Below are 25178 nucleotides of genomic sequence, written 5' to 3'. Positions count from 1 at the left end.
GTTTCCTGAACGCAGATAATATCAGCATCGTGTTTGTCAGCTAGTAGTAATAGTTCATTTAGCTTTTCTTTGCTTGCTGGAGTAACGATAACATTTAAATTACATTGGATGATATGAATATTTCTTGTAATGGGTGGAATGATTTGCTCATTTCTCAACTCTGACATCATTTCCAAATCAAATTTAGTCTGACTGTCAGCTCCTCGTGGTGCCCTCTGGATAATCTAGTTTACCTAAGTTACATAATCCATGTCAACCTAAGGCTGCTTTTCATCTAGAAATCTAAACCAGATTTTATGCCATTTCAAACCTCCTATAAGCCGAAAAAATTTAAAATAAACAAAAGAAAAAAAAAAAAAACATGAACGTCGCATAGCAGAAGATTATTATCGAAGATATTTAAGATATATTGGCATTAATCTTTCAGTGCATTATATCAAATACTTCACAACCACATTAAAACCTTTCCTTCATTTAAACGGTGATCAGAATACATCATAAAAATTATGGAAACAACTATCACGCTAGAGGAAAACTTTAGTTTAATACAAACCAAAATAAACACTCGACGTTTGGACCTTCACATTAAGGTCATCATGAGCTCCAGCTGGACCTCTAGTGGTGAAGAAAAAACTTACTACATCAACGCTAGAGTCCTATTGTTATTATTATTATCTATTAGGTTACAAAATTAAATTAAGATGGAGAGCAACATGTTTACAAAGAAGGAAAAAATTAATAAATAATAAATAAATAAAATTACTTATATAAGTATGCATATAAATTATAACCAACTGCTATGACAGTGGTCAATAAAAAGCTGAAAAATTGCTTAGAGTCCTAAAGTAAGGGTTTGCTGGAAACTAAGTGGGCTGAATGTGTGCCATCCAAATTCTTGGGATTTTTATGCCACCATTATTGTTAAGTTAGGGTGGTTAATCAAAATTTCACAGGCTGCTTTAAATTTCCGTTCATACCAGGTTTTTGTATGATGTAACGAGCAAGTACTTTTCCAATTAATTTGGTGTAGGGTGTTAAACGCGTGATCTGAGAGGCCTCCTTCACCAAAATTGTTGAATTTAATGTGTCGTTTGTGCTCTTTTTTACGGATAGGGATTGTACGTCCAGTTTCCCCAATATAAGGAAAGTTAAATTTTGTAATAGATTCAAAATCCAGGATGTACCAATGGGGGAGAGGAACCTTAGAGGAGTTGAATATGATTTTTTAATTTTTAAAGGTAGTTTAAAAGTGGCTCTGCGGTTCTGATATTATTCAAATTAACTGCACGATTTCATTTTTGTAAATACTGCATTGCATTTCGAATTAAAATTTGAGTATCAGAATAATCTAGCGTGATATATTAAGGGTTTTTTTTCACCAGAGGTCAGGCCAATAGTTGTAATAGTTGGTCAGTAACTTTAGCATGCCATGTAGATTTTGGTGCAGCTTGTTTCTTTGTATATATGTGTATACTCCAGATGATTACCTTCATGTGAGGGTCGAAACGTCGAGTGTTTATTTTGATTTATATTAAACTAAAGTTTTCTTCTAACAAGGTAGTTGTTTTCATAATTTTCATGATGCACATTAAAACAGCTACCATGTTAGTTTTTACATACTTCTCATCGGATAGTTTTTAGTAGAGTGATATTTGTGGAACAGAAACCTTTTTTTGTTGTTTAGGTATACTCTGGGGATATACGACATTGTTTTGGTGTGTGTGTGTGTGTGTATGTGGAGGGATCTTAGAGATTTTTTTTTTCCTGTGAAGTTGGAAAATGTTAGAATTTTCTGCTAAAATAATATAATAATGATATAATTCTTGGAGCTTTTAAGGGACTGCTGGGGAGATTCCAAACGAGTCTTTCCCCTTTATTTCACTGGTGATGCAAGTGGAGCAGTGAAATAAATAAATAAATAAAATAAAATAAATTAGGCAATGTTGGTATAAAGTTTGCTAAAATAATAAAAAAAAAATGATTTTATGGAAGTTTCAATTACGAATCCATTTCATCCACGTGGCAGATGAGCAAAATTGCTCATGTGATATAAACATGCGCAGAATCTTGAGATCGAGGATTTAAAATTTTTTTTTTTTTTTACCTTTTCCTTTCACTAATATTTCAATACGACAGGCAGGTTTTAACAATGAAGAGATGGCAACTCTTCTGAATAAGTTTGTACATATCAATTTTTATCTGAACTATGTGCATTAATTAACAGGGCGAAAGGTGACTGAATGTATATTCTTCAATATACCAGGATTTGCTGCCACTTTCGCAATAAATGCGTCATAATAAAAAGCGTCACTGCTAGAACAGCTCGTGATAGTGTATATAATCCAGACGGTGAAGGAGAAATAATAATAATAATAATAAAAAAATAGGACAAAAGGCCTGGACATGAATCATGTTTCGGGTGTACCGTTTTCGAAAATTAGGATCATCGACACCAAAACAAGTTAAGGCTCGCTTGTCTTATCTAGGGGGTGGGGGCAAAAATTTTATCATTGTTAAAATGATTGGAAAAACAAAACATTTTATTCTCAAAGATTACATCTATAATGTAATTTCTTTTTTTAAAAAAAGGAAGGTGATTATGCAAAATTTTCGAAACTCCTCCCCCTACTACTAATCTTTTAAAACTGCTTATTTCTTATCTAAATAATACTTAGTTTTGCACTCATTTTGTATAATATAATTTCTGAGGAAAATTAAAGAAAGAGGAAGTCTGTAAAGTTTGAAATTCTAATAAAAATTTAAAGGTAACCCTCCAAATCTAAAATTTGAATCTCTTCAAACACTTTAGTCCTAGCTCCGCATTTTCTACCATTGCTAGGTATTCTCAGCGAAAAATTTGTTCATAGAAAGATCCGTGTATCTGCTTTTTTATTGTTTGTTTGATCATCAGTATATTTGCATCTCGTGTCATGACGTATCCTGTAGAGTTTTTTTTTTTTTTTTTTTTTTTTTTTACAAAAATCTAGCAACAGTTTTCCACATCACCGATTGTATCAAGTAATAAAATTGAACATACGCTAGTAAGTTTTCCACCCCTTATCCCATAAAATTAAGACGAAAGAAAGAAGAAGTGAAGTATGATGGTACTAGAGGGATTTATGCTATCACTCTTAAGTGCATCACAAAGCAAATACTAACGATAAGTATGAAACTTTATCAAAGAAAAGTGGTCGGCTTTTACCGATGAAGACAATATTAATTCCACCTGCATAATACTTCAACCCACAGCAGCAGTGTTACAAGCAATAAAGTTATGGCACGTGATAAATGATTTGCGTCACATTCGCGATCCCCTAAAGTTGAGGAGAAAATGGAGATAACCCACTCAAAGAAACAACTGCCTTGCAGTCCCAGTGAAACGTCAAACACCTCCTTACGTCAGCCCCAGTCCGAAATAGTTCATCAAGACTCTTCGCCAGGCAGAATCAGGTGCAATTTTCTGCCACTGCCCGCAAATCCTATTAATGGCTTACCCTCATTCTCGCTTGCTGGATGCGCTACAAAACCTTTGTCTCCAGCAGGCAACAGAGTGGCGATCGCAACTAAGAGATCTGCTGTTGAGCCTTTATTCGACCATAGACTACCTAAGAAGTATCTTTCTGCTAAGCGAGCAAAGGAAGAACTTGCAAGTACGTCTTTTTATGAAACACCCTTTAAGGGGTCCGCTGATGTCGAACTGTTAAACTTTGCTTCTTTAGCTAAGAATCCGTCGTGTTGGAGGAACATAAAATCTGATGGATTGTCTATCGATCCTCTGAAAAAAGATTATAGATTGTGGAGAGAGGATCCTGTCAAGTCTGAATCTCCTTCTTCGAGCACAACCAACACCTCCGGCGAAGATTCTTTCTTATCAGATGGCATTGAAGACTATTTCACTGAAGGTAGGGAACAACAAACGTGAGATTAGTGTGAATTAATCTATATGGTTACACAAAATAAGACGTAAATTGTCTTTATACTTGGATCTAGACGTTTCGGTTTGCATATTATTGTTTATGAAATTTTCGAATTAATCAATATTTTCATGAATAAGATTAACATTAAATGTACCATTGGATTGTTAGTATCTCCAAAAGGAATTGTGTGAACGAGAACGGTTTCACCTCTCCCCCCCCCCTAAAAAGTAATGAGCATATTGAAATTCATTCATCTTGTTGACCCTTGAATTAGCAGTCATGTGGCGAGCGTATCTATAACTGAATAAGAATGGTAGATCTGCACTTTCTGGTGGGGGAGGGGGTAGAACGGACGACAAAGGAAAATAATTATAATTGTGCAAGTGCAGATGCAACAGATTTCTGTCAACTACTTGCCGTTTTGTGTTTAACTATGTTACATATTCTTTCCCCCCCCCTGGGAGTATGAATGCAATCGCTTAAGATAAAATCAAAAACTCTAATGTCAAAATCGTAATTTTACGTCTAAAAGAATAAGGTGAACTTGATAGAATGACGTATGGTAATTATGGTGAGATATTTAGTTGGTTTTTTATAATGACGTCATCCTGTAATGCATTCTCAAGGACAGAACGATCTTTGCTATTGGGGTGTTTTTAAGACTCGAGTTCGGATACCATTTAGAAAGCAAATAACGTTTAAGGGTTTTCCATTTGAAGATGTTTAAGTTGCTCGTATGGAGAGTAGTTGGGATATCTCAGAAAACCAGTTTATCCCCTCCCAAACATTTCCATAATTATTCATTTGTCTTCTTAATAAATAGCTAAACGTTCTTAATGAGAAACTGATTGTATTTTTTTTAAATTATTACAGATTACGGTCTATTCTGCGATGCCAACTGTAATTGCGAAAAAACCTGCGTCTGTTTTTTACCTTCACCAGATCCCGACGCCAGATGTCGTTGCAGTTGTTGCTGTGAGAAGTGTTCAACCCGTAACATCAAAGAAATATCTCAGGACATTCACGCAAAACCTACCGAGAAAATTATTAGCAAAACTGACACGCCAATGTCTCTAAGCGAAAGATTTTTAAAGTTTTTTACTCTGTCATCACCAGAACGTCTTCCAGAAATGAGTGCGGTCTACTGGGATGTAATCGACCCGTCAATGGAAAAAGACATGTTGGAACTTGAAGCGATCATTGACTGCTGTTCTGAGGAGCAAAATGACTCAATTTTTTTTAAAACGGAAAGATGACGCTGATTGGTCATATCCTAAAGAATGTGATTCGTTGCAGGATAGTCCTACGATCTCGAAGTATCCCAAATCCCAGCAATAAACGTTAATCTTTATATTGACCTTAGATACAACGAGACAAGTCTGATTGTTGAATTTTATTTTTTGACTTTGAATGAAAACGAAAATGCATTAGAAATAAAATGTTAAACTTAAAATAAGTTGCTTTTGTCTCCACTACACTGAAATTTCATTTACAGAAGTCTTGAGAAGATCGTGGATCACTAGATCTTTATCAGAACAATCCATTGATTATTTTTTTTTTTATTAGAACATGATACATTTTTTTTTCAGACTTTCTCCTTAAACCAATTTGGAATTAAACCAAACTTGATCTGTAATGATGAAACTACCACAACAGGAAATCCATGTCGTCATGGCAATGACTTTCGCCAAGTATTACGAGTTACTGACTTCGTTTTCTACAGAAAACGCCTCCGCAGCATAGTTATGAGCAGCGTTTCCCAAACTGTGTTCCGTGAAAAATTAAAATTAATATGGGCCTGGAATTGTTTTAAATGCTGTCATAAGTTCAAACATGTTTGAAAATTAGGCCCTCTTCATTTTGCGTGTGGATTGTGCCATTAAAGGGAGCTCATGCTGGCCTTGACTCAGCCGCCCGCGGTTGTCGACACCTCCAAGCCCGAGTGAAGTACGGAGGTATTTATTCTAGGAAACGTGCAGTCACAAGCAAGGTCAGTACGATGCGATGCGGTCCAGCATGCCTGTAGTGTGCGATGTCACATTTTTGTGAGGGGGATGCAGCCTGCTGCAGCGATAGTGTGCGCTTAGCTTTACATTGAATACGAGACCGATGATACTCGACTCTAACCAATGTGTTGCGTTAAAATTTCAGGATTTGCGAAGTGTTCCGTCGTATTGGGAAACGCTGGTTATGAGGACGATGCAACATTTGTCCTTAGATGGAATCGGATGAGTTCGAATCTTGTATGAAAAGCTTGGAACTTATCTCTTCATCTGGAGTTAAGTCTCACACTGAGAATCAAGGTTTGCTTCCTGGAAATTCTGGTTTTACATTCGTTAAATCGAACAAACCAACTGAACAACACCCAAGTAGCAGATATTTTAACTACTGTATTAGGCTTAATGGTCCATCAGGGCTAAAAATTCGCATTCATTTGTAGAGGCTTCAAAGCAGATATCGCAAATTGCAGCCAATTTCCTCCTTGGTTTTATTAACTTTCACAAAATGCGCACACTTATTAGATCTCTTTTGTGAGCAAATTATTGCTGGATTCAAACTGCCAGACATCGCAACTCATCAAAAATGACGTAACAAATTGAGTTTTCTCACCTTTTGAAAAACTTGGGTAACCTCTCCATTATAACTTTTATAGTTATTTTAATATTCGCTTAACATTGAAATGGCTATTCGATGAATATGTAAAAGAAAATAATCACATCAGATATATTCTCATCTGTAAGAAGCCGAAATGATTTGTTCTTATTTAAACTCTGCTCATTATATTTCTGGATATAAAAAGCTTCAGCGAAGCAAACTCAAAATTGGGTCATAAACTATTAATTTCAGCTCAATCCTAGCAAAAGACAAAGATTATGGTTCTCAAAGGATATGCAAAGAGGGAAACTCATGAGAAACAAGTGTACCTTAATGGAGAAGTAATTGAAGTCAGCAGGTTCGAGTACATGGGATCCATTATTAATGTGAAGAATTGCTGTTCAGAAGACGTTAGAAGAAGATTAGGAATCGCTAAAACAACAGTCAAAGATGTCCAAAATTTGGAAAGATGGATCTATTTCAATGGAAACAAAGTTGAGGATTTTGGATGCAGCTGTTTTTCCAACAGCGACTCATGGATGCGAGATTGGAACCTAAAGAAATCTGATAGGAAAAGGATTGCTGCTTTTGAGATGTGATGTTATAGAAGGCTGTTGAGGATATCGTATACTGAAAGGCGTACAAATGAATGGGTGTTAGAAAAGATCAGTCGAACTTTAAGGCTCCTTAAGGATATCGACAGAAGAAAGTTGAAATCTTTTGGACACATTGGAAGGGGGACTTTTCAGAATAGTAATAGAAAGCAAAGTTCGTGGAAAAAAGAGGAAGGGGTAGATCATCAGTGAGATGGATGGATGGTGTGTGTGTGTGGGAGTGACTGATCTTCAGAGAGTTGAAGCCTCCAGAAAAGCATACAAGGACTACATGCCGAAGTCTGGTGTGGCACATCACTGAGCATCGGGGTGAGCATACGGCATCTGTGGATGTCCAGTGAATAGATTATGAAGTCCTCTTCAACAAATTTTTAATAATTAATGCAAAAAGTCTATATAATTTATTTCAGTTACTTTCTATAAATAGTTCGTTACTGATAAAGAGCAGTTTGTTGCTGAAAAAAAAGTTACAAATTTTCATTGAATGCATCTGAAATCATCGCTAAATTATTAAAATACAGGGTGTTTCATAAAGAATATCCCTATTTGAAAATTGTGTATTATCTCTGCAACCACGAACTACAAATGAATGCGACTTGTGCCATGTGAACGGCCTTGGCCCAGAGTTTGATATATGTGTATAATATAATTAAATATATCACGGGTCATTCTTTTTGAAACATCCTGTATTATGAAAGTTATTTGGCACAAAATTCATTGTTGATCATGAAAATTGCATTCCCATAAATTAATAAAATATCTAAAAGTATTCATTTATATTATTGCATCGTAATATCGTCACGTAACTATTTATTTTCAGTTACTAATTTTTGTTTACCTTATATATAGATTATATTTATTTTCGAAAGTGGTTGGAGGTGATAAATAGCATTAACTCGGACATTGCATGAAAAGATTAGATAATGGTAGTATAACTTGGGCATATGACTAGGTACATGTCAGACAGAGGGCAGCACATATCTGTATTATGATTCACTAACAGATGTTACCGAGCAACGCTTCGTGCTCATTCAAACCTTCAAGAAATACCTAGATGGCAGCACACAACAACATCACGATTACATAACAAATGTTGCCATGACAACGATATCTTGCTTCTTCAAGTACCTTCTAGAACAGTGTTTCTTAACCTGTGATCCGCGGACCATAGGTGGTCCGCAGGCAGACTTAAATTAAATAAATAAATATATATTTTAATTATCCAAACAAAATAAATTAAAATTGACGAGATTACTGATGTTTCAAGTGATGCGCAGTTAATATGCTACGTAAGATATGATCATGATAACAACATTCATGACGATATTCTGTTTTGAAGATTTTCCTCCTTCAACTAAGGCTCAATATATCTTCAGAAGTGCTAAGTGATACTTGGACGAAGTGCGTCGTGAGTCTACCCCAGTTTTTCGGAACTAGGATTTGGAAAAGAAAAGCAAATGAAACAGGTGATGCTAACCTTAATTGTGATGCACGTGTTGTAACGGCGAGTAAATCTGATCCTATTAAAGTAGAAGTCTCAATAATTACATAGTACACAAAGGGATCCAGTGGGAAAAATGTATAGGCTTCTGTTCGGATGGAGCTCGCCTTACAGGCAGACATAGTGGATTGTTTCTAAGGTCAAGGAAGTAGCTCTGGATTTCATACATAGAGAAGCGTTAGCCTCCAAAGGAATGCCACCAGAATTTAAAACTGTGCTATATATATATAACGCTGCCAAGTTAGTTAATTTTATTAAGGTTCGACCTTTAAATAACCGGTTATTTTCAGTACTCTGTGATGAAATGGGCAGTGATATATATACAACTTTCGCTTCATTCTGAAATTCGCTGGCTTTCCAGGGGAAACGTACTAACAAGGATATTTCATTTAAGGTACGAAGTTTTATTGTTTGTAAATGAACGTAATTCTGATTTTGCATCACTCCTTGTTGACGAAGCATGGTTATCAACACTATCCTATCTTTCAGACATTTTGTTTCAAAATTAAATAAACTAAATCTCTCCTTTCACGAAAATTCTTAAATTGTACACCTACGACAAAATAAAGTCATTCGAGAAAAAACTGGTTTTATGGATTAATTATGTAAAAGACATTAAACATTAGAATCCTTTTTAGAGGAAAATGATGTTTTTGTTGATTCTGAGTTTCTGGAAAGGGTTTGTGACCACCTCAAAACTCTGAAACAGAATTTGGACACGCATTTTCTGAATAACGTTTATATATGAAATTTCTGTGGGTTCGCGATCCATTTCAGGTTACATTCACGAGAACGACCTTTCGTTATCGAAAAAAGACCAGTTAATTGAGCTTTCAAGTGACAGTGGGCTTAAAATGCAATTCCGTGATCTTGGTTTGGGCTCGATTTTGGATCTCGCCTTCGGTGAGAAGTGAATTTTCCGAATTATCTCAAGAAGCATTGAAAATCGTCATGAAGTTTTCTACAATCTATCTTTGTGAAAAAGGATTTTCATCGCTCCTTCAAATAAAAACAAAATACAGAAATCGTCTTAGTGTGTGTGTGCCGATCTTCGACTGTAGTTGACCAATATTGAGCCAGACATCCAGCAACTCTGCAAAGGCCGAGAAGCTCAACCATCTCATTAAAAGTAAGCAGTAACATAATTAGATCATATTATTTATTTGCTTAATAAAAATTAAGACTTTGTTCAATGATGATACACTTTTAACCGTTTACTTCCACTTTAACGAATTATGTTTCCATATGTATGCAAAACATGCTTTCAGATTTATTGTTATGAATGGAACAGTTTTTCTCGAATGTTGATAATCCCTACATAGGTTTTTAAAAAAATTACTTAACTTAGTGGTCCGTAGAATTGTTTTAGGCATTTTACTGGTCCTTCGGCTTAGAAAGATTGAGAAACGCTGTTCTAGAACATTTTCTTTTTGGTATATATAGGAACTTAATACCCGTATATTAGCTGTGCTACTCTGATACATGGGAGAACCAGTTTTCTGTTGAATTGTTAGAGCGCTGATCTATTTCTACAGTTTTGAGGGTAAAAGTGAACTATTCTTTTATTATTATTATTATTGTGAACAGCGTAGTTAATAACAAACATGCAGAAGTTACCAGCATCTGCACCTTGGAAGGTCGATGATTTCGATCTTCGAACAGGGGAAGGTCGAGATCATCGCTAACCAAGGCAACAGAACGACGCCAAGCCACGTCGCCTTCACACACACCGAACGGCTCATCGGTGATCCCACAAAAGCCAACGTTGCCCTGAACCCCGAAAACAGTGTTTTCGACGCTAAACGGCTGATAGGAAGGAGGTATACAACGACCTTAAAATACAGCAGGACCTCAAACATTGGCTCTTCAAGGTGGTCAATGAAGGAGGCAAACCAGGATTAAAGTGACCTACAAGGGGGAAGACAAACTCTTCTATCCCGAAGAGATCAGTGCCACGGTGCTTACAAAGATGAAAGAAACAGCGGAAGCCCATCTGGGGTTAGAGGTCAGGGATGCTATCATCACAGTTCCCGCCTACTTCAACGATTCCCAATGGCAGGCAACAGAGGATGCCGGCACGATCGCAGGACTGAACATGTTGAGGATCATCAACGAACTCCCGTTGCTGCCCTCGCTTAAGGACTGTACAAAAATCTGCACGGAGAGAAAAACGTGCTGATCTTTGACCTTTGCGGTGGCACGTTCGAGGTCTCCATTCTTACGATTGATGAATGCTCCATGTTCAGTCCTGCAATCGTGCCGGCATCCTTCGTTGTGCGCGACTGCTTGTAACACCCATTTCGGGGGTGAAGATTTCAATAGCAGAATGGTGACGTTGTTCAACAAGAAGCACAAAAAGGATCTCCGTAACAGTCCACGTGCTCTACGTCGACTGAGAACGGCGTGAGAACGGGCAAAGAGAACCCTGTCGAGCAGCACGGAGGGGAATAGAGATTGATGCTCTCTACGAAGGAATTGACTTCTACGCTAAAATCACGCGGGCAAAGTTCGAGGAGTTGTGCATCGACTTATTCCGGAGTACTCTCGAACCAGTGGAGAAGGCGCTGAGCGATGCGAAGATGGACAAGTCGAAGATCCACGATGTGGTGCTGGTGGGTGGTTCCACTCGCATCCCCAAGATTCAGAAACTGCTCAAGGACTTCTTCAACGGGAAGGAACTGCGCATGTCCATCAACCCAGACGAGGCCGTGGCCTACGGAGAAGCCGTTCAAGCCGCAATCCTAACGGACGACATTAGTGACGTCATCAAGGATGTGCTGCTGGTGGATGTTGGTCCGCTGTCGTTGGGCATCGAAACTGCCAGAGGAGTGATGTCGAAGATCGTGGAAAGGAACTCTCGGATCCCCTGCAAAACCCCCAACACGTTCACCACCTACGCCGACAACCAACCCGGAGTGACCGTCCAGGTGTTCGAAGGCGAGCGTGCGATGACCAAGGACAATCACTTGCTGGGTAGTTTCGATCTGTCGGGAATTCCTCTCGCCCCTCGTGGCGTTCCTCAGATCGAAGTTACTTTTAACATCAACGCGAACGGAATCCTGCGAAGGACGCAGTACGAGAAAGTCGGAGAGTATCCGCATCACGAACGACAAAGGTCAGCTGTCGAAAGAGGAGATCGACCGAATGCTTGTTGATGCCGAGAAATATCGCCAGGAGGACGAACAGCAGCGCGAGCGAATCGCAGTCCGAAATAACTTGGAGAGTTACGGGTACGGTGTGAAGCAGGCAGTGCAGGATGCCGGAGACAGACTGTCGGCAGACGACAAGGTGAAGGTGACGAAGAAATGCGACGACGTAGTGAGTTGGATGGACAACAACAGTCTGGCGGAGAAAGAGGAGTTCGAATACAAACTGAAGGAGGTGCAGGCGGAGTGTTCGCCTGTGATGAAGAAACTTCATCAAAACGGTTCCGGTGTTGGTGGACCCGAAAGTGGACCCACCCTAGAGGAAGTGGACTGAAAAGTTATAAGAAGAAATCTTTTTGAATACTAGTCACGTGTATATAATGTTTATAAGAATATTTTTACTTGTATATTTAAAATAAATAAATGAAAAGTTAATTACCAAAATAGAATGTGTCGTTTATTTATTTGTTCTCAATGTGTTTGATCGTTTTTAATGTTACATGAATGATAATTATTCATTTAAATCCACTCCCCTGAAAACTTGTCTAAGTATAAGCAACTGTCGCGTGATACTGGAACGAAAATACATTTTTCGATGCTTTAAAATATTCTTAATGTATAGTAAAATGATTAAACTTTTTATGACTAGGAAATGATACATATCGACAATTAACTTTTCATTATCTCTTTAACGTATCAATTCCTCTCTTTAACATAGTTTAGAACTAATTTTCTTTTTATTTAATCTTTGCTGTCCAATCACACGTACTTACATTTATGCATTGCTTGATAGCAATTGGCGAATTTAGTAAAGTAGCTTTGTAATACAAGTACTTAATATAATGAGTGAACATTATCTATAAACTGTTTTTTAAGTGATTCGATGTTAATTATTAGTCTGCAACGCATTTGTACTCGTTGGCCTTTTGTCTGAATAAAGGAACAGGGGGTTTGGGAATTAAGTATTGGATAAACTTCATTGCCCTGTGTGACGTCACCATCCCCACTTAATGAAGGTCTGAAGTGGCTTGATAAAGTTCTGTGTTTGGTGTTGAGAGCAGGGTTTCCAGATTATCTAATTTTTATCTTATATATATATATATATATATATGAATAAAGATAATGCAGGTGCGGGGGAAGGATGGTGAAAGAAGAATGCACAAGTCAGTTAGTTGGGGAGGGATGTAGGATGAGTTCAATGTAATAAAATACCACAATTCAAGTTCTTTTTGTGACGTAAGGCAAATCTCGCGAGCATCGAGAAATAAGAGATGACGTCACAAATGCACATAAAATGGTAGCTTGGACAAACAGAATCATTCTAGGTCCCCGTTATTCTCACGTTAATACCCCCCCCCATTACAGAAAAGGGAGAGCAATGGATGAGAATGGGCGTTGTATTACACAATTGCCAACACGTTTGACAGATTCTAACAGTTCTAATGGGAGGTTAGCCGATGCCGAAATGAAGATTCACGAAACAGAACAGTTGAGAAGGTTGTACTCGTCTACAATTCAGCCAACGTCTAAGATGCCTTTTGTAGATTCATCTCTGAACAGGGTAGGAAACGAACCTCAATCGCTTCCTCTTTCGGGTCCACACAAAGTTTCACGCCCAACTAGCGAGTATTCCCCTGCAACAGGAACATCCCCATCATGTGCAATCATCAGACCGATTGACTCAACTAAGAAATGTGACGACCAGCCATTGAGCAACGGGGATCTGCCTAAAAAAAATATTTCAACAAAAGAAGTCGAGAACGATATCCCAACCGATTTAAAAATCCAGATGCCCTTGGAGAATCCTGAAGGCCCGCTGTTAAGTTTTAGTTACCTAACTCCCCTCCCAGCTACACGGTACAAAAATCGGGATGAAGTTTCTACGAATTCTAAATTATGGCGAGATCATTTGAAGCCCGAATCATCTTCCTTGGAAGGAGCAGAAAGTGAGGGATCAGATCATGCGAAATCCGAATCATCTTGGTCAGCGATCATAAGCGAAAGTTCGGACGGAACCGAAGATGGCTTTGAGGAAGGTAAAATACGCAGTTGTTATTCTTTGCGATGTGATAATCGATTGTATTTGTGTCGGCTTTCCCTTCCCCCGCCCATAGCTAAGCCAACCATCACAATTAATTGGACATTCCTATATTTGATTATTCTGAGTGTATGAACTTGTTTAAAGATCATTAATAGAATTTTTTTAAATTTCTGTAATGCTGATATTTAACTGAAGTATTTCTAAATAAAAATGACTGCTCTTATTAAATAAATCATTCCCATACTGATGAAGCTAATAGTATTTCTTTTTCTGCAGGTAGTCCGGTAATGTGCGATGCCAACAGTAACTCTGAAGAAAACTGCATTTGCTTCTTACTTCAAGAACAATGCAGCTGCGATAAATGTATCCCTACGAATAGAATTTCCACAGAATATGAAAGTCCTACGCAAGTAAACATAAGTCGAACTGGAGATCACATGTGTCTGGTTGAGAGGCTTACGAAATTCCGATTATCAATGTTGTCCACTCTCTGATAGACTGCGGTTTTTTTTTGTTTTGTTTTCTTCACAACAGACGAAGATGAATCCATCTGAATAGTGAAAAATCTCTACTAAGATAGTTCATAAGAATGTGACACTGTTATTCCGTATGTGAAGTTCATGAAATCATTTGTCTTTCGATTGCCTGAAGATTAGTCAAACATTCTTACCTTGAGTTTTATGCACGTTTGCTCTAGAAGTACCTCCAAAGTATTTTTTTAAAATTTTACAGTAAGAACATGTCGGTTTTCACCTTTTGTACACACGACATATTCTTTAAATAAATTTTTTTAGATATAAAATCAATTGTATGCATTTTATTTTAATTTTAGGCCCATCCTAAATAGGAAGTGTTCAACCTTTTCTGCTAAATTGGAAGTAAGATTTTTTTTTTTCTTGGCTTTTCAGACTTTTGGGAAGCCAAAGTTTCGGTTAAGTATAAGAACAGATTTCATTTTTTAGTTCGGGTTCCCCCCCCCCTCTTTTCACAAAGCGTGCAAAATCTTTGCACGCAAAGCAACGCAGAATATGTAAGGCTGAGATGACTCCTTTTTTTTTTTTTTACGAATACTTAACGAAGTTTTTCGCTCAGGATTATCAAATGTATGTTACTATAGCTTAATTCAACCACTTTAAACTTTTTATCAAAGTTGTATTTTATTTATCAAAGCAAGTTGAAGTACTTATAAATCATACGCGCTTGATGGTGAATGCAAAACTTATCAGAATTCATCAACTTACGTTTTAACCAACAACTTGTGTGCGACAGAGACAAGACCTCTCCTATTTTTCAACTCAAAGTTCTCTGATTGCATTTTATTTTTTGGGCTAAATCGGCCTTGATGTTATTATTCATATTTCTAAGATCAAGTTGAACAAGCAAAATATTACAATGCGATTTAATACGTTTTTTTAATGCGATTCGTTTTTCAGCTATTTCTTGAAAAATTCCGCGATTGAAATATCCAACATGGAGTCTACATTTAGATACACAAAAGAACCACAGAAATTATATATATACCAAAAATGAATAATGTAACAGAATTTCCTGTGGAAAGGTAATATGGTATTAGTCCATGTTATACAAGATTGCCCTTAAGTCCCGAAGGGGTTTAAAAGAAGTAGTTTTTCATAATTAATAAAAAAAAATTAAAGTTACTGAATGTTTAAACACCTTCGTGACTAATGGGCCACCCTGTATTATAGGATGCTTAGGGTGGTGAAATAGAGGAAAGGGTTATGACGAAACCTGCTACCCTACATCACATACACGCAGGTTGGACAATGGCTCAAACTTTTATTATGCTCAGGAAGATATCTACATTCTACAAAAATATACGATAATTCCAAAGATGTATGCATGCACAGTAATAAATGTACACATTCATGACCAGGAATGAGGGGAGAAACTAATAGTAAATCCAGCACTCCAGTGGATTTAGTGTCTCAAAGAATTGGTTGGCTGTAAAACATCTTAAAAGGCTTGATGCATAGAAAATTGCAGCTGATAAAAATTAGTGTGATATTTTGTTCAGTTTCTATTATAAGTCTCTAACGAATCCTGGATAGACTACAATAATCTTTCCTCAAAAGCTTCACAGAATAAGCCACATTTTTCAGTGTTTGCTGTCCACGTCTCCAATCCTACTAGGACAGCGTTTCTCAACTTTTCTAAGGCCAAGGAGCAGTAAAATGATGAAAACAATTCTACGGACCACTAAGTTACGGAGGCGTGGGGCGATCGGCCCCGGGCGAAATTTTTTTGGCGTTTAAGAAATCTTGCCTTACTGTCTATAAAACCGCAACTGAGTGATGAAATAGACTTCGACAATGTCATCGACGATTTTGCGAACAGAAAAGCAAGAAAAATAATATTTTAGAAAGGTGGAATTAAAGTTTTATTTCAAAAATAAACAGTGTTTTTAATTTATTTCCCTATACGTCATTTTGACTTTTCGTAATTTTTTTAAAAACCTAATTGGGAATTACCAACATTTCGGGAAAACTGTGCCATTTATAACTTAAAACCAAAAGCATGTTTTGAATACATATGGAAACAATTAAATTGGGAGTAAACGATTAAAAGTGTATCATCATTGAACAAAGGTTTAATTTTTATTAAATATGATATAATTATGTTACTATTCACTTTTAAGGAGATGGATGAGCTTTTCGGCTTTGCAGAGTTGCTGGATATCTGGCTCAATATTGGTCAAATTTAGTCGAAGATTGGCACACACATGAAGACGATTTCTGTATTTTGTTTTTATTTGAAGGAGCGATGAAAATCTTTTCTTACAGAGATAGGTTGTAGAGAACTGTACGACAATTTTCAATGCTTCTTCAGATAATTCTGGAAATTCACTTCTCACTGAAGGGGAGATCCAAAATCGAGCCAAACCAAGATCACGAAATTGCATTTTAAGCCCACTGTCACTTGAAAGCTCACTTAACTGTTCTTTTTTCGATAACGAAAGGTCGTTCTCGTGACTGCAAGCCTGAAATGGATGGCGAACCCACAGAAATTTCTTATAAGGTATTCGGAAAATATGTTTCAAAATTCCGTTTCAGATTTTTGAGGTGGTCACAAACCCTTTCCAGAGACTCAGAATCGACAAAAATATCATTTTCCACTAAAAAGGTTTCCAATGTTGGAAAGGATGCAAAATTTTCTGTCTTTTACATAATTAATCCATAAAACCAGTCCTTTTTCGAATGCCTTTATTTTGTCGTCGGCATCAAGAACAGTTAAAGAATTTCCCTGATGGGAGAGATTTAGTTCATTTAATTTCGAAAAAATGTCTGAAAGATAGGATAATGTTGCTTCGTCAACAAGCAGTGATGCAAAATCAGAATTACGTTCATTTACAAACAATAAAACTTCGTACCTTAATTGAAATAACCTTGTTAGTACTTTGCTCCTGGAAAGCCAGCGAATTTCAAAAGGAAGCAAAAGTTGCGTATATTCACTGCCCATTTCATCGCAGAGTACTGAAAATAACCCGTTATTTAGCGGTCGAGTCTTAATAAAATTAACTAGCTTGGCAGCGTTATATAGTACAGTTTTAAATTCTGGTGGCATTCCTTTGGAGGCTAACGCTTCCCTATGTATGTATGAAACAATGCACCCAATTCATATCCGGAGCTACTTCTTTGACCTTAGAAACAATCCCACTATGTCTGCCTGTCTGTAAGGGCGCGAGCTCCATCTGAACAGAAGCCTATACATTTTTCCCACTGGATCCCTTTGTGTACTATGTAATTATTGAGAGTGTGAAATATTTCTTCTCCAGTTGTTCGGGATGGCAAAGTTCTACAATACAGAATATCGTCATGAATGTTGCTGTCATGCGCATATCTTACGTAGCATATTAACTGCGCATCACTTGTATATATAACATCAGTAGTCTCGTCTATTTGTAACGCATAATAAGAGCTCTTCTTAACTCTTTCGATTAACTAAGATTCTACGTCACCTGCCATATTATTAATTCTGCGACGGACATTTGAAAGAGGAATCAAATCAACATCTTTTAGTAGCCTGTTGCCAAACATCGTTTTTACCACATCTTTTATAGCTGGAAATAACAAATTTTCCCCGCTAGAATGAGGTTTCCCTGTTTTCGCTATGCGTAAACTTAAGAGATAGGATGCTTCCAGTGCCTTGCTATTAATTTGTTTGCTTTTCCATTATTAAAAAAAGGTTTCCGAAAGATATATAATACTGGGATTAACTCAGGACTTTATCCGAGTATCACTTAGCACTTCTCAAGATATATTGAGCCTTGGTTTAAGGAGCCTTCAATAATAAAAATCAATAAACAACAAGCCATTGGTTGAAATGTGGATAACACGTTGATTTCAAATCTGACGAAACAGCAAGTGAAGGCAGAAGCAATAAAACTATATTATTGTTCACTTCACCCCTCTTTTATTATTGTCATTCTGCCGCTACAAATTTAACGGCAGAATGACAGATAATAAAAAAAGGGTGAAGTGGACAACAATATGGTTTTATTGCTTCCGCCTTTGAATATTCTGACGATATTTTTTTTTCAGTCTCCATTTGATTTCAATAATTTTTACTTAATCAATTTTAATTTGTTTAGATAATTAAAAAATATATATTTATTTAATTAATTTAAGTCTGCCTGCGGACCATCTGTCCCATCGTCCCGGACCACAGGTTGAGAAACACTGTACTAGGATATGCATATGTATATGCGCAATTTTAGTCTAAAATTATTTAAGTTCACGTTCCTTCAAATGTAATAATAATAATAAAATGGGAACAAATTGCATATATTTGAGTCATTACACCACACTACTCCAAACGCTGTTTAGGACACGAAAATCTTTTATAAGGACTTTTCAACTGAAGGTGAGGTACCGGTCTTGTATGGAGGTGGCAGGGATTTCCTCTCCGAGATTAGGTCTTCTCCTGTTCCATAAAATAAAAAGCCAATCAAAGAAACAAGCAATGAAAATACATACTTATTTCATGGCTTTAGATGTCTCCGAGAAGGAACAGCAGCGTGATAAGTACCCTACTGCTGGCCAGAGTTTCTACACAGTCAATGAATTTAAAAAAGTAATAACGCGGCTCACTTATTTATTTCCTATGGGATTTCCCCCTTTCCTCACCGTCCCTTAGGATTTTGAGCCCGCCTAATGAGTTAAGTATGTATTTTATGACTATAGATCCGTGTGTTCACGGGGGAAGTTTGCCTGTTCTGGGGGTCGAAAAACTCGAGTTTCTGGGTGAAAAAACCCTCTACCTCCGTATGCGACTGACGGGGATCGAACCCAGGTCTTTCCAACCAAAGGGCTTCGTCTATACTGACTGAGCTACGGAGGCTTTATGCGACTCACTAAGAAGGCATCTTCGAAATTAAATATGCTATAGGAACACGTGTTATAAACTAAGCATCATCAGTGCAGCATAAAATGATAAAACTAATCTTTGAAATCCCAAAAGGAGATGCCAACTTATTCTCACCATCATAAGGCCTATGCAGCTGCAAAGATGTTTTGATGTTACTTTGATACTACAGAATACCAAGGATCACGTGTCATATAAGACCACAATCAACGAACTATATATGTAAATACAAGAATTGCCATTTGATTTTCAACATTCCAAACAACTTACCAGTTAAAACCAGGAACTTTGTTGCTTACAGTTACTTAAAAAGAGCAATACAAAACAAAAAAAAAAAAATGAACAGGGCTTCTGGCTTAATTTATCGCTCTTAACGAGTTCGGTGACATATTATTACATTCGCAGGTCTTTGGATGGGCCTAGATGACGATTGAACCCAAATCGTTTCCACTTTGCGTGTGTGAGAGTCCAAAGTAACTTTACATTGGACTTTAAGTCCAATATAAAGTTCCATTGGACTTAAATTTAGAAATTTAAGTAGTCCAATGTAACTTTACAGACATGTTTGCTGTAAAACTCTATAACGTATTTGAATGTTTAAAAAAAATAATATTTAAATTAATAAATAATTCGATTAAAATCACAGAGAATATTTTTGATTTTTTAATTAAAATTTTTAATCCCAAAGAAGGAAATTTTATTTTATAAATTGAAATACGTAACCAGATTTTAATTAACTAATTATTTATCTGCAGTTTGTTCAAAATTTCCTTATATTCGAAGAAATATGAATCTTTTAGTGAATTCAAACCATTAGTATTACATTCTCCAAACTCTTTTAAATAACAGAATAAAAACCTGCATGCCAACCAACAAGTTGAAATTTTACATCTGTTTATAATTCTTAAATAACAATCACACTTTAGAACATCAATTAGTGCCTTAGTCTTAATCTCGCAATGGCCGAGTTTATTTCCAAATCGATCGAGAGATTTTTATTATTTATCATCGTTTAACCCACACAAATTCTTCCATCTCACCCCCTATGTTGTAACATTCCGAAATTTGTTTTTCGCATACGAGTTTTGCGCATGCGTAAATTCTCATCGTAGGTAGATAAAAGGTTTGGTGCAAAATGTATTGTGCGGATTTTCGGTATTAAGATAACAGGATAAACAGTATTCTGTGAGAGGAAACCCCGAACTATAATGGAAAAGGGACAAGAAAGTAAGTGAAGTTAACATTGCTTGCTTTATTTCTTTTAATTTATTGAAATCTTTTTCTTCCTCGCTAGCACTGTTGTACTCATTTATTGAACAGTACGAGATTATCCATCAGCACCGTGAATTAGACAAATGTTAGTACTAACCCTCAACCAATACAACATTAAAAATAGCACTTGCTGGCATTGATCACAACAGTGCGGGATTAACAAACGCTAAAGTAACTTTCCAACTTCTCTTCTAATGTAAATAAAGAACAAACCCCTCCCTACAGGTTGAAAGGGTTTCATAACCCATCAACCAAAAGCAGAGCCTTAAATTAGAAAAATGGTCCCATCCCAACAGACTCTTGGAATAGAATTTCCAGGAAATTAACGAACTTATTCAAGGAGGTAACAGGCGCAGAGAAAATTCTCTCCTTACGGAGGGAGGGAAAGTATGTAGTAGTCAAAGACTCCGAAACAAAAGACTATTAGCAGGTTTTTGAATTTGAAGACAAATTTCCCATGCAGTACATAGAAGCTAATGACGACATATTGATCCAACTGTCTCGAACTTGGAAAGTTTCCAACATAAGGAAAAGTATATCTATATCGCTACAAGATCCTCAATGGTATTCGGGGAAGTATCCTTTTTCAAGGGTGATAAGGACGCCTGTCCTCTAACTTTGTCCAGATGGCAACTTCCCGAGTAATGGTAAATTACCCGGGGGTTCAGAAATGGTGTCTCCGCTACGGTTCCTTCCGGCACTTAGGGGGAAGTTTCCCCAATTCCAAATGCTTAAAGTGCCTGAGCACGGGATATATCTCGGACCAATGTGAAAAACCTTGTCGGAAGCGCGAAAGCACAGATCATAAGTAAACGTGTCCACAAAGAACATTTGCGGGCACCCGGCATTAATGTCTGCCCTGATCACATTCCCTTCCCCCCAAAACTGATATGGAAGTGTTCCCTTAATTAGCATCTAATAAATTTCAACTGACTACGCTGGGTAAAATCACGAGAAAATCGCGACGGGAACCTACACCGTCTGACGAAGCAAAGGCAAAAGACTACTTCTTCCCCACCCCTGAAGTGGCACCTTCAAGCGTCAGAGGCTTTCGCAGTCATCAAAAGCAGCAAGCTGTATAAAAATCGATGCTGAAACGCAACATCCGTTTTTTTCTCTGTAAGAGACCATTTTTAGCCGTTTTCAAGACATCCGAAAACTAAAGTAAATATCTGTTCATTTACTTGTGAAGCTTCCGAGGGCGTCGGCAGGCCGGAATGGAGATCTCAATTCTCCCCCATTTTGGGAACCTTCTGCAACGTCGACAAGGTTCCCAATGTCTAAGTTTACAAATTGGCTTATATTAGGAGAGAAAAGAACCAAAATACTTGTGCGTAATATGATCGGCACGGATAATAAGCACAAGAATAAAAAAGGTGTACGTATCGTACTTGAGGAAAACCTTCGGGCAGAACATTTGGATGAGGGGATAGCGGACCACAATCTAGTAGTTATAAAACTCGGGCATTGAAATCGGCTACAGGCTCGGGAGGCTTTCTCCAAGCCTCCCGGCAAATTTTTCCAACAAAATTAAACCATTCATGAAGAATAAGGGAACAACTGGGCGAATTTCAAACTCTAAAACTAAATAGATGGTCGAACTTAGCATACCAGAAGAGGGCGAAACTAAGGGGATTGTATAAAGAGTCGAGTTAGTTCGAGGCCAATCAACGGAATGGACTGCTCACAGATTGTAACATGGATATTGAAAAAATCCTACACATGAAAGAAAAATACAATTGAATATATATACCAAAGACGAGCAGACTCCCCTGCAGCAGCATTTTACAGTAGAGGGTTGACAAGAAATGAACTATCCCTTGAATACGACACAAGAAATGCTTAATGTTGGAGAAACACCATAGAAAACAGTTTGCGGCTACCCGAATTAAAAGTACTGCAGTCCACTATCAAGAGTGGGAAATAAAGCCTTTCCACCCCATAATTACAAACACAACTTGACAAACCTATAAGGGAAGAAATAACAGAAGACTTCAAAAATATGTCGCAACAAAGTCCCCAGGGTCAGACGGTCTCGGGATGGGATTTTATAATGAATTTGGTAGTCTATCGTCCCAATTCTCAGAACAATATAACGCCTTTCTGCAAACAATCCTCGAGTAATTATTTTATTTATCCCCAAGCCCAACAAGAACGGGAAAGACCTCGGAGACTGATGTCGCTATCTAATTGAGACTAGATTTAATTTCCAAATAATTAACGGGCTTAAAAGCAAATTAGGGCAAGTCATACAGAGCACCCAAACACACAATTCCAGACTACGCAGCAGAACTACACTTGTTCCTCCAATGAAACGAGGGTACCCATTAAGCCCTTTACTGCTCGTATTGGCCTTAGAACCAAACGTACGGAAACGCGCAACGGAATTCCCCACCCGGATACTAACAGCCACCGAACTGATTCCAATACTGGGAATATTCGAATCATACGACAACTCCAAATCGGAAACAAACATCTTAGAAGAATCCTCCAACAGGAACTGCTATGGGAAAATACTGCAATTTCTAAGATCAGAGCCACAACTGGGAACAAATGACACGTTTCAAATCTAACAAAGTAAAGGGCTACCCTCCCCAGTAGGAAAGTCCTCGCTTGGAGGATTGCCCATGGGAAGCTCCTGACAAACGCAAATATGTAGAGGTATACAGGCTATAGAGACCCTTACTACGAAATTTGGCACTACTCGATATCGCAGAACACACACCTTTTTACAATGTCCCTTAGCAAAGAGTCTTAGACTGTGTACAAGAATGAAAATGGCATTTACAGCAGAGCAAATACTGCTCATACAATTTCCGCCACCCCTTAAAAGTGGACGAGATCAGAATGTTGATCGAGAAGTAACCCTGAACGGAAACAATGAAAAAGGAACAAGTATCGTTAGTAACATTAGAAACGTGATAATTTGAGTGAGTTGGGTTTGATGTAGTTGGGATCTATTTTTAGTAGAATGAAATCTGTATTACTATCTGAAGGGAGGATAGACTCACTCCAGTCGCTGCTTAGATAGCTCTGGCCGAACTTAATGTGAACTGAAGAATAGTCTTCAACCGGAAAAGAATTAAGGAATTCTTAAATTCCTTCGGTTGTAGTTCGATACTTATAGGTCTAATGCCGTTTTCAGTACTCCATGTTATTAAACTCCTATTTCTCATGCACATAAATGACGCTTTTGCGGCGTATAAACTTGTGGTCAAGTACTCTCGGCTCTTAGTACAGATGTACTAAGAGTACATATTGCGAGCAACGCATGCAAGACTTTATGCAGAGAAACTTCAATAACAAATAAGAATCTTATCTAGAACAAATCTAAACCTAATGTTTAGAAGTATTCACAACCACGTGATAACTTCCTCTGCACATCCTGTTTTTAACGTATCGGATTCACCTCCGTACAATGAATGTTCATCGCTATTCTCTTCATGAAAATAACACGAACGTTCTCCTGAATTACTTGCTCTAAACTACCATTAAATTTAAGAATTCGTTGAATGTACTTTTCAAACTTGAGGCTAAAATTTAAAAATGCTTTCAACTAGACATCACCAGAGAATTTGATACAACTACACACCAAGCTCGAATATGTCCCAACAGATGCCTATATACTCAAGACATCGTCTGTCAAACTATTACTGGTGTTCAAGTTAACTTCCTGACGCATGTGACTGGCAAAGGTTGAGTTTGATCGTAGGGACTCGTGAGTACAGCAAGCTGAACTGTTCTTTACTTTCGTCTTTTAATTAAACTTAAACGATGTATTAATGATATTAACTTCGTCTATCCTTAATGTAACTTAAATTCGCCTGTTTAAGTCTAACTCGATCCATCCCATTCTTTGCAGGTACACCTACCACTCCATCTACAGAATCCAGTCCAGAACAGCCCAAAGAGGATCTTCCGGAACTAATCGAAGATGCGAACACAACAAAAGTCGCTGATCCAAGCAAACCATCCTACCCCGAAAATCTCGCCATAGCTACGTGCTACGATCCATCGGGCATTCCCATGGAATCGGTGAAGATCTTAAGCTTATCGGATAAGTTTCCTGGAGGTCCAGCGGTTGCTCCGTCCGCCGATTCCGAAAATGTTTCCGAGGAAAAACCCGAAGAGGCTTCCCCTGCGGAAGATACCGAGAAACCTACGGCTAGTCACGCAGATGAAGACCCAGCCATACTCTACAAAGGTCCACCTACGGAAGTCGTAGAAGCCCTTCTTACAGACGCCGTGGCCGAAGTAGCTGCTGAGCAAGTGATTGCTAAGAAAATCAAGGAGATTGAGGAGGAAAAGCTCAAAGCCAGCGACCTTGATAGTAATAAGAACCCTGTCACGGATAAATAAATGTACATAAGCGACTTATAAACTTAGTCATGTTAATAACTAAACTTCTCAAAAGCCAATTGTAAACTTTTAATGTAACAATACTAATAAACTTCTGTCTGGCTACTGTCTTGTTTACTCCGTGTTAATCTTTCCATCCTCGTAAGAGGGAAAACAAATCGCCTGCCTTTTTCTAAAATTGACAATTTTTTTTATAAAGTGAATGTCTTCACTCCAGTGATTAGCTAATCAAAAATGAATCTCTTACGGAAGAGATTTTAGCTTAGCAAGAAATTAAATTGCTGCTCTTACACGCCACCAACGTAAGAGGTCGTTGCAGTCGCGTGAGAGACTGACGGCGAGATGGATATT

At 37.6% G+C, this 25178-nt stretch overlaps 2 protein-coding genes and 1 pseudogene across 2 annotated transcripts; all 3 read left to right on the top strand.

The window, feature by feature from the left end:
* Positions 1 to 3331: 3331 nt before the first annotated feature.
* LOC150094243 (uncharacterized) lies at positions 3332 to 5322 on the top strand. The gene is made up of 2 exons (XM_090412429.1): positions 3332 to 3902; positions 4791 to 5322. The coding sequence occupies exons 1-2, from the start codon at positions 3332 to 3334 to the stop codon at positions 5171 to 5173; spliced, it is 954 nt and encodes a 317-aa protein (XP_090268555.1). The 3' UTR covers positions 5174 to 5322.
* Positions 5323 to 10268: 4946 nt separating this feature from the next.
* Positions 10269 to 12107, top strand: LOC150094242 (heat shock protein 68-like; annotated as a pseudogene).
* An 8257-nt stretch (positions 12108 to 20364) lies between these two features.
* LOC150094241 (uncharacterized) lies at positions 20365 to 24903 on the top strand. The gene is made up of 2 exons (XM_090412360.1): positions 20365 to 20423; positions 24331 to 24903. Exons 1-2 carry the CDS (start codon positions 20405 to 20407, stop codon positions 24825 to 24827), a joined length of 516 nt encoding a protein of 171 aa, XP_090268486.1. The 5' UTR covers positions 20365 to 20404; the 3' UTR covers positions 24828 to 24903.
* The last annotated feature ends 275 nt before the right edge of the window (positions 24904 to 25178 follow it).

This window comes from Typopeltis vanoorti, chromosome 22 (assembly GCF_054136105.1).
Source record: "Typopeltis vanoorti isolate ZY-2024b chromosome 22, IOZ_Tvanoo_1.0, whole genome shotgun sequence".
NCBI lineage: Eukaryota > Metazoa > Arthropoda > Arachnida > Uropygi > Thelyphonidae > Typopeltis > Typopeltis vanoorti.
The sequence above is the reverse complement of the archived record's forward strand: the minus strand, read 5'-3'. Positions and strand labels throughout refer to the sequence as shown.